Below are 16765 nucleotides of genomic sequence, written 5' to 3'. Positions count from 1 at the left end.
ATATATATATATATGTGCTTAACTTATATTTTAAAATAATTTAAAATAAGTTTAATGATTATTATTATTTTAGGATCGTGTCTTTTATCAAGCAATAAGTATGAGTTTTTGTATCTACTGATTATTGTTTTTCTTTTTCATTTTCGCGAAAGAAATTTAAATAACCGGTATGATTTATTAAGACAATATTGAAAGTATTAATTCTACACCGTTGCTTTCTATAAATATCTCATTGCCAACGTGAAACAATGACGGTACGTTGCTTCATTGCACCGCGAAGAATCGATGGGCAAGCTATAGGCTCGCATTGCTCGCAGCACGTCGGAAATGTTGGTGGATAAATTGGCCGCACGGCTTCCACTGTACCTTCCCTTTCTATAGCACCCTATACATCGTGTGTTCATTGTACGCATGCACGTTTCATGTTGGTTCAATACGTTTCGATCGATCCGATAGATTCTACCAGGTTTCAAGCGAGAAAGATAATTGTACGTATTCGTAATATATGTATGATAAGAAATAATATAAAAGTATTTCAAATACTCTAGTATTTCAACATACTCTTATATTTTCTATAATATACTTGCTTTACGCAACAATAAAGTAATGATATTTAATTAAAAGTCAAAAACACTTTAACAAGTCTATGAATAATTACTAGACAAGCTGAGTATATATGTATGGACGAGTTAAGTTTAGAACAGAATATTATTTAAAAATCGCTATATTTAAAAAATACAGCGAACACTACTAAACAACATGCTACTACACAAACTTTTTCGTATAGTATGCATGGCAACCGCTTCTTAAACTAAGTTATGGTAGTTTTATTTCATTATTTTTGCACTGGCTGCAAAAAAGTTCCGCTTTTCTTTGAATTAATAAGTATACTGTGCAATGAATATACGTAAACTTTTTTTAAAAGTAACCTTAATCTTTCATTTATATTTCTAAAACAAGTAAAAAAGTAAAAGATCCATATAAAGCGATGTAAAATTTTCATTTGCGTAAAAAAATAAACCGAGCATAAAGAACTGTTTGCGTTAATTCAATGGTTTTATATTACTGATGAATTTTTACAAAGTGTACCTGATGAGTAATATGTAGTAAATTATATATTGTTAGACTATCGATATTATTCAGGCAAATAGCCGCTGTAGAACCGCGCGATTCGTTTCTGAACGTTTCCTTCGACTAGCGATTGTCCCGGGAATTTTTATTGCGGATCAGCGTATTCAAGGGATTTCCTTCGCACTTAATTTATTGCGAGATACAGAACCTGCACACACCAAGCGTGGTTTTATGCCCCAGGCTGAATAATAGTAAAAGCGCGGCGTCGTAAAACTGCAATCAAATAATGCATTATCGTAAATATAAGGTTGTATAATGTCCGTGTAAAATTCTGATGTGTTATATATCTCGTCCACGGTCGGTATCTATGGTCCAGCAACAATGCATCATCTGCAAATGGCGCATATCGCGGCGTAAAATAACGATATCAACTACAACCGGAAATTTTTAAAACGCATGTACTCTTTTACATAGACATTGCAACACAAATTTCCATAATACTTTGTTTGAGTAAATCTATTTTATGTATTTTTACACAGTATGATAAAATTTGTAAGCGTCAATAGGAGAGATTAATGGAAGGAAGAGAGAGAGAGGACACGCGTTCGTTTACACAATTTATTTGCTTTGACTTATATCTACATATGTAAAGCGACATATTTCTTATCTGTATTATTATTATAGCGAGATAGAATCTCTAAGAGATTAAGAAATTAAATAAAAGATAAGCTATATATATATATATATATATATATATATATATATATATATATATATATATATATATATATATGCAAGGAATTTAAACGCGATAAGACAGCTGTTTACATAAAGAAAGTAAAAATATCATAACTCTGGCATTTCATGGTTGTCGACCAAAAGAGCGAACGGATAGACTGATAGGGAAGTAACGTAACATAAGGTATCGGAAAGAGAGAAGGGATACGGGTAAAAAAGAGAGCGGAGGAATAGCGTTTCTACGATACAGTACGCTTTTCCCGGCGAATGAAAAGCAAACAGAAAAGTTGCGTCTTACCTCGATTCTATGACGTTCCATCGAATATGCTCACCTCGCCTTTTTTATTCCGTTCTCCGCCTTCCTCTTTACCCTTCGCTCACAATTCTCAGGACACCTCGCGCCATTCTTTCCACGAATGCAATAAGCGCTACAGAGGGAAAAGGAGGGAAAAATGGGAGTGTGAGATGGCACTGTCTCGGAGCAAATACCCCGGGAGAACTCTATGTTCTTCCGGTGACGCTCAATTATTACTCGTGCACGGACCAGGTCAATCTCGGACTACTTTAAATTACTTACTCGGCGTGATATTCCGGTGGGAGGAGAAACTTCGCCGCGATTCTCCTCGGGGAAATTTCGTACGACAGATCGAAAACTAATTCGTCGCGCGAGAATCAAAACGAGAACGGAATGTTGTAGGCGATAAACGCAAAACTTGATGCAACGAGGTAGTAAAAATGTAAGACGAAAAAGAAAAGGAAGATCGGCGCTATTATTTTCAAATAGAATGGAATCGCAAATTAGGCGATACGGTTATAAAACGTTGCGAACACGAGCTAAACATTGAACGAGAGGAAGATCGATCTTTTACCAATCCACGACCCAGAATCCCGTTATGCATTGGCTAGAATAGTGTACGATGCGATTTGGCGTGCAAAACAAGCGGAGAAAATTGCCAGTTAGCTGAAGATTCGATTTTTCAAAGCCAAAACTAGTCGATCCATAGGACGCGATGCGATGACACTAACGGAAAGTGGCGGAAAAAGCAAGGTAGAGAGAGAAAAAGAGAGAGAGAGAGAGAGAAAGAGAGAAAGAGAGAGGTGCGACAGAATGGTTAGAGAGCTCAGCGTAGGAAATGAGATCTATAAGTGAACGAACTGGACGAGCATGGGTGCACAGCCGAAATGCAATTTTCATCCAACTGCAGCTGTCCGCTCTTGCATCGCAGCGACTACAGCTGCCGACCAATTTTCTCCGTTCTCTTTTCCCTCCTCATTTATCTCAGTTTTTTTCCGCACCGCGTCACCATTTTCTCGATATGTTTACTGGATTGATTGCATTCGCGTAGACAAATAATTCGATATTACGAATGAAACAATCTGCGAGCGTGATGTTACAAAACGCATTACAACACGTGCAACGTTACACACGTAGCAAAATGTACAAGGAACAAGAGTTCGATTTATCAGTTCGCTGCAGATGATTGCCCGATGATGAATCGCGTGACGCATCGCGAAAATACGCGTTGCACAACTTTAAAACGAGAACGCGTTTATTTTTTTCCGACAGACGATTATTTTTTACGGCGCGATGATTCTCGTTGCGCGATTCCCATGTCAGAGGGGAAAACGCGCAGACAGAAATTACAGGAGTACAGAACGATGGAGAATACAGAGAGAATGAGAGAGAGAGAGAGAGAGAGAGAGAGAGAGAGAGAGAGAGAGAGAGAGAGAGAGCAAAAAAGAACAAAACGGAAAAAGCAAACGACTGGTTACCACTTCATCTCGAGCGCAGTCGAGCTGCGGCTAATTAATGCACTTTTGTCGGTTTGCTACGACCCTACTCGCACTATGTACGAAATGGAAAAAAGGTTAGTCTATAATGGTTTAGAAATAGAGAGAAGTGCGTATGGTAATAAGATTGTGTATATTACGTTTATTATTCTTTTATAATATTCTGTGTCTTCTGTCATGCTACGCACGAAGAAATAAAAAATTAAACAAGTAATGAAAGACTATAATAACAAGAAATAATTTAGAAAAAAGAGAAAGATGAGATATAATAATAAAATAATGCAATATAAATGTGCATTTATTCTGAAAGATTTTTTTTTTTTAATAATATTTTTCTATGGAAATATGTGTATTATTCTATGTGGAAACCTGAAGCAGAAAACAAGCATTTGGCGAGTTGGTTAAAAAAATGCAAATCATGGATTTGCAATTATATTGTATACACCGGCGACTTTATGCATTAATTTACCGTCGTCTATCTCCTAAAGATGAAAGAATTATTACAAAGTTACAAAAGATACGAAGCTGAAAGTTAATTAAAATTTCTCAATAATGCTGAAATTTATAAATAAATCTTCTTAATTACTTTTACTCCCCTTTTCATCACGTAATATTCTCCATAAAAGTTATAAAACCTCTGAACACAAACGTGTGTGTACACCGTGATGACACGTTCTTTCACAAAACAATATTCATATTCATGAATTCGTGTTTGATCTCTCTGTTCATCCGTAATTTTTATCAAAATTGATACATATAAGCTTAAAATAGAATAAACAGGAAATTTTTTGCAAAATTTCGATCAATAATAACAAATTCTTTTTTAAGTGATTTTTTTTATGAAACATCGATTATCGATTGTTTTATAATTAAAAAATTATTATATACAAATAATTTAATTATTGTCACATTTTACACAAATACATATGAGTAGCCCAAATAGATACATGATAATTTTATATTTTTAGAAAGATTGTGACAGATACATACTAGAAACATGTAAATGCACAGTTTACGCAGATGGCCCGACATTTCATCAATCGTCGATGTGAGAAACTGTCTTCAAGAAATGTATGACTCAATGAATTGGTCACATACGAAGTAACAACACCGCGAGTTGACGGTTATCTGGCCCGCTGTTCAAACAACCACCAGACAAGTCCGGCGCCAATGCTCGGACTACTTTCCCGATAATTCTGCTTATTTTAGTAAACTGCATTTACAATCAGAATATTTTTCTTGCGCATTAAATTATATAAAGAACTTTTTCGTAATATTCGCGGCCTACTTTTTTAGAATTTCCTTTTAATTACGAGAACTCACTGTACACACACACACACACACACACATACACACACACACACACACACACACACACACATAAATTACATTTATTTTAAATATTAAATATTTATTTTAAAACATTAATTTATTTTAAAATATTAAAGAGTAAAGAGTAAAATTTGATATTACATTTAATACTTTGCATATTCCTAATATTATGCAAAATATGTTTAATTCTTAAAAATATATTTTAATTTCTAATATTTTAACAAATATTCTTGCATAATATATTACAAACGTCTCTTAAAAATATTTTTAATTTTTACTTTATTTAAAAAAAAAAATTATATATATATATATATATATATAACAACTGTGTGTGTAACTGATCATATAAAATAATTTATAATAATTTATTTGATTTGTAATGCTGTACTGACATGCTCGAGTTCTTTAATTGGATCATTTGGATTAAATGTATTGCCATAAATGCTGTATGATTGCGTATACTAATTTTTATTAATTTTTTTGACTCTGACAGTTTTACATAGCTCAGTTATTATCGTTTATTGTCGTTTATTATATAGTGTGTCGTTTATTATTTTCAGTAAAAATAAAATTGACATAAAGATGTTATACTTGCATATCGCAGTATTAATGTATATAGCAATTAAGTAAGATTTATGACAGTTTATAAAATGACTGGATTATATTGCTTTAACTACAACAATATCAAAATTATATGTTATCCGCCAGTTGTGTATTTATATTGCATCGATCACACGACTTTAATGTAAACTGTAATTCGATTATTTTATAGATGGTTATCGCAAATATTTGTCAGGAAATGATAAATTAATGGCAATAAGATTTAATCAATTTTCTGGCGTGTAATGCTTAAAACATACAAAAAGAAGTTTATTCACAAACCAAGTATGATAAGAAGCATTCATTGTACAGACTCCAAAGCAATACATATGAATAATCAACTAAAAGTTTTTATTGACAAACAAAGAATTTAAAGTTAAAAGTCTTCTATTTATTAAAATATAACCATTTGTTAAAATATAAGAATATAAAATCCATGATATAATTTGTAAATATTAAAATATTTATGTAAGTAAGAGATTGCGCACTCTCTTCAAGACAATGAACTGTAAGATATTGATTATGTCATATATTATAATAAGAACAACATCTACGTCATTCTATGACTTGAAGATAACAAGATGAAGCTAAGTCATATGCGGAGAAATATCTACATATACTTATTTAAATTGTCAAGTAATTAAATACTATTGTCCTTATACGAGTTGATGAACTTTTGTTCCAACATGCATCTCGAGATTTTGTATACCATGCAAGAAAGAGAAACATACTTACCAGAGGGCTAGCTGGTAATGGTGGACCGCAAGATTCGGTTGTGATGTGTCTTTGAGGAAGTTAGCAAAGTTGTAATGCATCTTGGCATTGTAGGGCAGAGACCGCAACCCCGCTCTGAAACAAGATGATTTGAGGTCAGACGGGACCATCCTCTCTCTCTCGACCTCGATACGACCCTACCATCCTCTTCGTCATCCCGTATCTACGTTAGTTATGTTTTGCAACCCCATACATAGCCAATCAGCGTCTGGTGTCTGCACCAAGTTCGTGAATGTATACAACACTGGCACTATGCCAGCCTTCTTGTTTAAGCCGGAACTAAGCACTCGCCATAAATGTCCACGATATCTTTGCGTGACAAAATCATTTTTGTCGTAATTGCGAGACTTGTCGAGATTGCGTGCTACGATTCTTTATATTTACCATTACTACGAAAAGTTTATTTAAAGTTACATGCACACTTGGTAACGTTAGTATTGATCGACTGGGAGGTTTTCTTAAACGAATTAATTTAAGTTAAGAAAACGTGTAACATGTAAAATAATCTTTGATCACGTACTTGATTAAAGTTTCTCTAGATGTCCAATCGTTATTTCGAAGAACCGTTCTGAAACAACCTAGAACAAGCAGGAGAACTACGCCTGTAGTGATCCAGCTTCTTCGTCGTGGCATAGCAGCCCAACTCACTTGCATACCGTAGACGATTAAAATAATCCATCCGACGCTGTAAAATTACATATAAAAAATTCATACCATTTATTATAATAATCATTGTGATTGTATTATAATTTGTCGCTTTAGTGAAATTACCTTGGCGTATATAAAACTCGTTCTGCCACGACGAAACCCACGGTGACGAAAAGATTGGACGCAGGTAGGAACGGCAGTACCAGGAACATCCAACCAAGAACGAGAGGCGGATGCCTCTGTTGCTAAAAATAAAAAAAAAAGAGATTTGATGTATTATTAAAGACATTCACTGATAAACGCAAGGTTAAAATCCTTGTTAAGTTTAGCACTTTTGCATCGAGATCTCTCCGAAAGCAAACTATTGCATAAGTTTCATCATGCTGGAATCATCGTACTCGATTAAAGTTTATACTACGGGTTTATACTGCTTTTACATGAAACTCGCCATACTCACGAAATTATGTTTAAATTGTGCACTCGCAAGTTTTAAATGTATGTAAACGGGCAACGATTCAAAACGCGAAATACATTCCGATTTGACACGCTTTTATCCGTAAATTCTAAAAGATAAATTCTAGAATATCGAAAAATACACTTTTACAGAAAATGTAGATGTAAATAAATTAAAATCAAATGATAAAACGAAATTCTACGTAATGCTTTCAAACAATATTTTAACGTGTACACCCACATTCGCGAGAAAACATAATGTTTTTACAATTGCCAGGAAAAGTATAAAATCCAACGATTAACGATAACAAGTAGCAGTTTTTGTCGAGAAGTGAAGAAAGAAATAATGAAAATTTCAGTGATCTTATCGTTTCTCCTGTGTTGGAGTTTTGTATCGCCTAATCCGCATCATGAAAAATCAAATGATAAAAGTGTAAGTGAATCAAATCATATAAACGATAGAAGTGATACTCTGATTCTTATAAGAAAAGAACATTCGGACGAAGCATCCAGTGGAAAAGATTGGGGAGGAAACTTGTTTAATTTCTTAAATTTTTTAACTCATAAGGTATGTTTCAATTCCAAATATTAATAGAAATGCAATAAATAATAAATAATATTTTAAATAAATTAAATAATTTTCTAACCAAAAGTCATTTAAAAAATAATTTCAGAATTTAATTTTTTTTTCGTGTGTTTCCAATATGTGTTACAATAAGGAGTCAATCATAATATTATTTAAAGTTTCTTAAACAGCTTTATATACAATTTACAGATATGTCTACGTATTATGGATTTTAAAGCATTTATCTCATACAGATTTTAAACGTAAAATTTCCGTTATAGTTTTCCTGTTTTTTGCTTAATGCAATAATGTATTATCGTATATAGTAGAAATCGCATTAATATTGTATCACTATATGCTTAAAAATATTATACATATATAAGATTATAATTTTAACACATAATATTTAATTAAAAATTAATTTTTAATTTAAAAAATCTGTATTTTTGTATGATTAAAATTATTTAATTTATATATATATATATATATATATATATATATAGGATCTGGACAACACTGACAAAATACATCAAGCGGATAATGAATCTTTGATCGACAAGATAATCGAGCAAGGATCGAATTTTTTTACAACTTTACTACCAAAAAATAAGTCGCCCGATAATTCATTATTCGGCAATATCATTAAATGGGTTCAAGAAAACGTAGAGGCAGCTGGCAAACTCTTCATGAATAAAGATAATAATCTTACTAATGATGTTTCGGAAATAAAAGAATCTGCATCCACCGATGAAAAAATAGAAAAACATAGTGATCGTGTCAAAAGAGACTTAAAAGCATCAGCTTCAGGACTTTTATGGGCCAATCCTCATAAAGGAGGTATATCCGAACATCTGTTAAAATTAAATGATGGAAGCAAAGTGTTAAAATCTGAAAAAGCAACTGTCGCTGAAGCTTTATATCGGGCTGCAATTCGCAAAATATTGGCTGAAGCGAAAGCAAAGGCAGCTAAAGCAGCACAATACAAAAATCTTTATGATAATGACGATTTTAGCAAATGGCTATTGTCCGGATCGTCATTTGATACGAGTATTTTTAAACATCCTTTCCAACTGTCACATAATACAAAAGTAACAGACAATAACCAAAATAACCACTCAGAAATCGAAAAGAATGATAATCAACATACATTTTCAGTATCGCATCATGTGTCCAATTCAATGAATCACGATCATCACCGTGAGATAAAACATACGCTATCTAATTCTACAGCTATTGACACTAATCGTTCGCATACAAACTTATTGCATAAATCAGAACATCAGAAGCATTTATCGTCTAAACTACAGAATACCTCGGGAGAGAAGCACGGTCACGACACAAATGAAATGCTCCATAAACTTACAGTATCACGTCATACGCACGGATTGTCATCCTATGAAGATGGAGAGGATACTAGGTTGCGACATATATCTTCACATATACACGCACCGCATATGCACTTCCGTATAACAAAAGATCAGGAAACAGGAAACAATATACCAAAACGGAAATACGCAGAATGGACGCACACGAATTCGTCTAGAGCAAATGCATCTCATACCTCTCATTCGGCAGAATTGTATGAATTTGAAACATCAGACGAGAGTGAAGAATATGGGAGAAAGTATATATTTAAAACATTTTTTAAACCTAAAGAAAATAATGAAAAAATTTATTTCGAGCAGGAGAAAGGAAATAAATTTTCAGAAGAAATAAATCATGAAGAAGATAATTACGATTCTGTAGCGGACTCTTTATTTCAACATGGTTCATCGATTGATTCGTATTACAAGAAAAATATCCAAAACAGAAATAAGCAGAAACAGGATAGAAGTCAACATTCTATTGCGCATTCTACAACGTCAATGGAAACGAAGGAGGGAATTGAAAACAAACAATCAGGAAACATGTTAATAACGAAAATTTCCACAAACACGTCTATGCGAAAACCTATGAACATCGATATAAAGCATTATCACTCGAAAGATCAGAGTGTTGCTGCCAACAGTAGGACATCGTCGAGCGTATCTGATGATAAAGGGAACAAACGTACAAATAACGTGCTCGTGTCGCCATCCGTTGATGATGGATCGGTTACAGTTGAAACGAAAACTGAGAACAACTATAACCTTCTAGGAAGGACACACTCTGTAATTGATAATGATATGACGTCAACGGGGATTGAAATGGGTTTTAGTGAGATTAAAAGTCATCCATCGGTTGGTTCATCGTTGGCCCATTCATCTCATGCTCATTCAAAAACACATCTGGGAAATCAGAAAGTGCATCATAGCATCAGCGGATACGAACGCTCTACTACTAATACTGTTGCTTCCGAAACAAAGCATTCGATGGATTCAAAGACGTTGACGGAAAATCAGAATAAAAATTATGATTTAAAAGCAAATCAAGAAATCACCGCCAATTTTGCGTCGTCAACAGAAACAATGCCTTCAATTAGGAGAGAGAGCGAGCATCATCATAGAGTCATATCATCAAATAAACAAATTTCAGATGAAGAAAATTACAAAAAAGCTAGAAAAAAATATATGGATCATGCGCGGTCAATAGAAGTAATCGAGCTTGATGATAGCAGTGCTGAAGTATTGATACCAGAATTTCCGGTTCATAAACACGGAAAGGCACATGCGCATCATAATGTTAATTATTATGATTTTAACGATCAAGACATGAGTGAAGATGAAGAAATTGAGTCTGCCAAAGATTTAAAGAGCATACAAATTGATTACGATAATTCAGAAGAAAAAGAGAAATTTACTGATAATGTTAAAGAGTCAAAAAAATCGCAAATGATTACTTCTAATGAACGTTTGTCTCACAATCGACATAGCCAACATGAAAAGAACGATAAACATTATCAACATAATTATCGTAGCCATCATAATAAACAAAATCTCCATAAAGGTAATAGCCAATACAATCACCATAGTATCTACAATCAACATAATCAAGACAATCAGCATATTTTAAATAAACAGACTAGTAGTAGTATAAAGACGTCAATTGCATCGGATGCAACTGAAGTTGATACTTGGAATAAATATATCTATTTTATTCAAGAACAAGAACGAAGAAATAATAAATCAAATGCATTATTTGAATCTTCAGCATCTGTTATCAAGGAAGGCAAAAAAGAAAATTATGCTGAGCATGAAAAATTAAATAAAAAAGAAAGAGAGTACATCTTAGATAAGGGTAAACGTCGTAATCTAAAAAAGCATACGAATCTATCTGGCCCAGTTATAGATTCTATAGAAATTAACAAAATAACATCAACTAATAACAATGAAGAAAAAATAAAAAGCGAGAATAATATAAGAAATAGTAGTAAAGTTGTTACACGTGTAGGAAATCTAATTTCTGACGGTTCTACGATCGATACTACATCACATACTAAACATAGCGATAAAAAAATAAGTAATAATAATCATTATTCTCAGGCTTCATGGGACTTGTCATTAAAGAATTCTCGCACAGATGTTCAGACAGAAACGGAACATGTTTATGACAGTTACAGAGGAAACGAAAATGTTGATATTAATATAAAACAGACTGCAAAAACGGCGCAGTCAACTGAATCTAAAAGTAATCTTCAATCTGCATCATCGGAAACATCTGAATCAGATAATACAAAACGGATGGTGGCTATAGAACAGGCGTCAAATGAAAAAATATTCTCCAGCGGTATAGCAAATGGTTATCAAGATTATAATGATAAAATATCTGGTTCTTCTAAAACAGCTAATAAATTACAAATGAATACAATTCATAATTCAAATGAAAAATTAAAAAATAGTCATGAAATCAATACGAATGTGGAAACATTGACAAAAACGGCTTCATCGAGCAATACGATGGATAGAGATCGATCCAGTATACAAAGTGCAATAACTTCTTCTAAATCATCTGCAGAATCACATGGATCTTGGGATTATTGGAATAATAAGAAATATAATACAAATGCACAAGCATCAGCGGATGCAACAGTCTCTATTGGTGTAACAAATAAACAAAAATCTGTTTTGGGAAACAAATCAATATTTTCTAACTTATCAAAATTCGAAGTGGGGTCTGAAAAAAATTTAAATCATTTAAAGTACACTGCGATAAATGCTGCTAAATCAAGAGCATTATCAGAGGTAGTTAGTAAATCTTCTATCGAGTCCAAGATAAAAACGAAACAGAAATCAATTCATAATATTCAAAAAGATCCTAATGTAAAAATATCATCAACAAGAACATCCATAAAAAATGAATGCTTGTTTTCGCCTTCCAAAATATCCCAATCTAATAGTCATTTAACTAATAATAAAAATAATCAAATAAAGTCTATTTCAAAAATATCAGCAGAATCAATGTTGCTCAATAATATAAAAAATAATAATCAATCTTATTTGCAAAAATCTTTATCATCGGTTCTATCTTTGGAAAAGTCACAAACAAAATCTGAACATAATAATTTACAAAAGAACAAAATTAATGTTTCCACTGCAGAAGGATCAATAACATCTACAGCTCTCAATAATAATGATAAAGCACATTGGTCTGATTTATCAAAGTCATCATTGTCTTCTAAATCATTAAAAGAAAAATTTATAAAGAAGAAACATTATTTGGGCAATATAAAAGTAGATCACAAAGATAATATCGGCCTAACAACAGAGATAGAAGAAACTTCTCCGAATATTGTTAGAAATTCTCAGCAACAAGAATCAATAAGTTTGTTATCATCAGCTTCTTCGTTCCCAGAATCAGAAATATTAAATAAAAATAGAAAAACAACCATAACTTCTAACAATGTTTTTGATGTAGATGAGCATAATTTGTTGCATTCATCATCATCATCACAAACTACAAGTAAAAGCAATTTAAATATTCAGAAAAATGATGCTAACACTGCAACATTAACAATATCGGAACTTATTAACAATGACAAATATAGACAGAAAAATAATATATTAAAAACAAAATGGCTTACTGATGTAACAAATAAAAAAAATATCGAGCAATTCGAAAATAATAAAAGTATTGAGAAAAACGAACTGATTAAATCAAAATTAGAAAATCCATTAAATGCAGTAACATCGGTAAAAACAATATCTTCCACTGACATTGAAAGTGGAAAGACGTTATCATCAAGTGATTTAAAAGCAAAATTATCGACACATAATGAACATGATTTAAATCAATTAAAAAAAGGAAAAATTATAATCAATGATTTAGCAGTATCTAAGACCTCAAACAATATTGAAAATAAAAATAAATTATTAGATATATCATCTTTATTTGATTCATATAGTAAATCGGAAGAAAAAAAGAAAAATCATATGGATGCCATGGAAAATAATCAGAAATCAATGGATACTGTAAAAACTTTATCAAAATCCTTGTTTTCTACTAACAACAAACAATCACAAAATAATTTAATAAAAGAAATAACGTTATCTGAAATCTCCAAGGAAGCACAAAGAAAACAAAACAATTTTAATATGTCGGAAGAAAAAATTGCAAACAAAATAACAATGGGAATAATATCCAATAGCGCTAATGTATATCACAACAATTTATTGAAAGATACGTCAGTTACTTCAAACAAAAAAGTAGAGACAAGAAATAAGATAAAAGATAAAAATAAAATAAATAATTCTGATAATTCCGATACGGGAAGTGAGATTAATTCCAGACGAATAAAATATCTAAAAGAGAATTATGACATAAATAAATTATCATTGGATTTAGCAACTTTAAACAGCTTTAACAGCGAAAATCAAAACAATAAATTAAAAGTGACATCAGATGACTTATACGCAGAGATGTCGCAAAGAGATCAGCATAAATCAGGTATTCTATGGAAAATTAACAAAATAGCCAATACTAATATTCAAGACAAACATCAGCATGAATTAATTTCTTCAACTGATACAAAAATTCAATCGATGATTGATCATAAATCAGATGTTTTAAAGAAAAAAGAAGCAGTTAATTCAGAAACTCGTAATAATATTAATAAATCGAACACTAAATTCCAAACAACAATATCATCATCTTCAAAGGTAGAATCACAAAATAGAAAAAAAACTATAAATACAGCAGCATCCGTAGAGTCAACAATCAATAAAATTAATAAAGATATACACGCGAGCAATTCAATACTAGAAAAATCTGTATTTGACCACACAAACATTGTAAAAGCAGATAAACAACATAGTTATGGCAATCAAAAAACAGATGTGATAAATATTGGAAAAGCAAGAGCAGAAATGTCAAATTCTCGTTTAAAACATTTTAAAAATGACGTAAAAGAAAAAACACAATCACAACAAAATAAATCAAGACATCATAAAATAATTACTTCAAATATAGAATTGTCAGAAGGAACCAGTTCTAGCGAAATGGAAAATGCACATCAAAAGTTATTAAAAGACGTAACTGCATCTAACTCACGTACAAAAGTGCAACACGAACACATTAGCGATATTGTAAAAGAAAGTTCAAAAGTTACTGGCAGCGCCGCAACGTCAGCACAGACAAAGTCTTCCGAAAAAGTTGAGGGTAAATCTCAAGAAAAATCAGGAAGAGATTCAGCAGAATCTAATTCATATGCGGAATTGCAAATAGAAAATAAAAATGAGTTAAGTGCTTCGGAAGAAAAACAAACCATTGCAAGCATAGAAACATTAACAAATTCTGCAAGTTTCGATAATCTTAAAAATGTACGACAAAACAAACTAAAAAATAATTTGTTGTCTCATCTAAAATGCCATGATACGAGGAATGAGAATAGGATGAAAATATTAAAAAATAATCTTGCAAGTACTGCAGATGCAATTGTATCAGCAAAAGAAACAAGTTCCAACATTATTAAAGACAAATATCAAAGTCGTGTAAAACTATCTAATAAAGCATCATTATCTAATTCGAATGCAGAAATGCAGACTATTAAACATGGATACAATTCAAATCTTCGGCAAAAGTTAATACAGACGACATCTTCCAGCGATATAAAAGAACATGCAAAAAAGAAAAATTCTGTTAATAATATGGAGAAAAGTTTAAAAATTGCCACAAATACCATGGCATCTGCAATATCTTCGAATAGTATCGAAAGAACTAATGCACAAGACTCATCAAAAATTTTGTCATCATCCAATGTATACACCGCATCACAAATAGATAATATACATTCAAGAAATCTTGCACAAGACAATCAAAAACAGGTATTTACGGTTTCACAAGCATTACCGACATCATTAGTAACTTCCACTAATAATCACGATAAGCAAAAAGGAATATTACACATTCAAGATTCTAAAAATAAAGGGATAACGGAAATTGTACATAATAATAACAACTTTTTACATAAAGCCTATAACGGTGAAGATGCTGCAATATCAAAACAAATAACAAGCTTTAACAATGTTAAAAATAAGCATCAAAATAATTTATTGAAAACGACATCGTTAATTAATTCATTTGCAGACACACAAAGCATGCAAAAAGATGAATCGAGTATTCGTAGGAAACAACACTTAATTACTACAGATTCTATAGCATCATCGGACTCAAATATCTCCGGTTATATAGATAGTATCAATAAAAATAATCTCGAAAAACTAACTGGAATATCATCAAGTAATTATTACCCGAAATCCTATGTACAAAATAAAAATCATGCAGATATTTTGAAAAAAAAACATACGGATATTTTTAACACAAACAAATCAGGGCAAACAATAATTTCCAGTGAATTTAAAGATATGAAAAAAAATAAACTGCTTCAAACGACATCGTCATCTAACTCATATACGGAAACAGAAATTAAAAATAATAACAGTATAAAGAAAGCTTTCAATGCTGCTCTAAATACGAATGTAAAAACGATATCTTTTAATGATATAAAAAATACCGATTTGTATAAAAATCATATAAATATTATGAAAAAGAACCACACAGATATTGTTAATGCAAATGAATCAGGGCAAGCAGTAATTGCCAGTGAATTTAGAGATGCAAAACAAAATAAATTGCTTCAAATGAAATCGTCTAACTCACATACAGAACCAGAAATAAAAAATAATAATAACAATATAAAAAAAGCTTTGAGTGCTACTCTAAATGCGAATGTAAAAACGATACCTTTTAATGATATAAAAAGTACCGACTCACATGGTTTATTCGATCTATTAGTTAATGCCCGATCGGAAAAGCTAACAGAAAATAAAAACATTTTACAGAAAGATGTAATTAAAAAAGATCAGAAGGTTTCAGAAACATCGTCGAGCTTATTTTCCAAAGCACAGATCGGGAACGCGCATGATTCGAAAATTCTGAAAGATGACTATGAAAACTCTGCAACGGTAAACACACAGATTAAAACGAAAAGCAGCAATTACCGTAATCAACAAGAAGATTTACATAAAACGCGATCCTTGTCGAGTAATGCTCAAGATAGCCAACATAACATTAAATCCATATCATCAGAAAGTTCTTACATAACAATACCAGGTACGAATGAAAATATTGTTAAAAGTGGAGAGGATAAAAAAGATGGAAATATCATTTTTAACTTATCAACATTGGGAAAAATGAAAATACACAATAAGATCAAAAAAGAACATTTGAATAACTGGCCGATTACGAAGTCAGATACTGCCATTCTTGCGGAAGAACGCACAGAAAGTAAAGATAAGTTTAATGATTTGAAGGCAACTGAGAAAGTTGCTATCCGTACAGAAACAGGAGCAAAAGCAGCAGCTACCAACAATATTGAAA

The 16765-nt window shown here is 31.9% G+C and overlaps 1 protein-coding gene across 2 annotated transcripts in view; it reads right to left on the bottom strand.

Annotated features, from left to right (window-relative positions):
• Positions 1 to 16765, bottom strand: part of LOC140673636 (protein O-mannosyl-transferase TMTC1-like) — a 141330-nt gene that overhangs the window by 18356 nt on the left and 106209 nt on the right. For both annotated transcript variants that reach the window (XR_012048079.1, XM_072906720.1), the window contains exons 8-10: positions 7078 to 7199; positions 6827 to 6991; positions 6268 to 6381 (exon numbers count right to left, since the gene is read on the bottom strand). Coding sequence is in view for 1 of the 2 variants with exons in the window: in XM_072906720.1 (XP_072762821.1) it covers positions 6268 to 6381; positions 6827 to 6991; positions 7078 to 7199 (401 nt within the window). In the remaining variant the exon portion in view is untranslated. The remainder of the gene's footprint in view (positions 1 to 6267; positions 6382 to 6826; positions 6992 to 7077; positions 7200 to 16765) is intronic.

Source organism: Anoplolepis gracilipes, chromosome 1, assembly GCF_047496725.1.
Source record: "Anoplolepis gracilipes chromosome 1, ASM4749672v1, whole genome shotgun sequence".
In the NCBI taxonomy this organism is placed as follows: Eukaryota; Metazoa; Arthropoda; class Insecta; order Hymenoptera; family Formicidae; genus Anoplolepis; species Anoplolepis gracilipes.
Note: the sequence above shows the minus strand (reverse complement) of the source record. Positions and strands in the feature narration are given on the sequence as shown.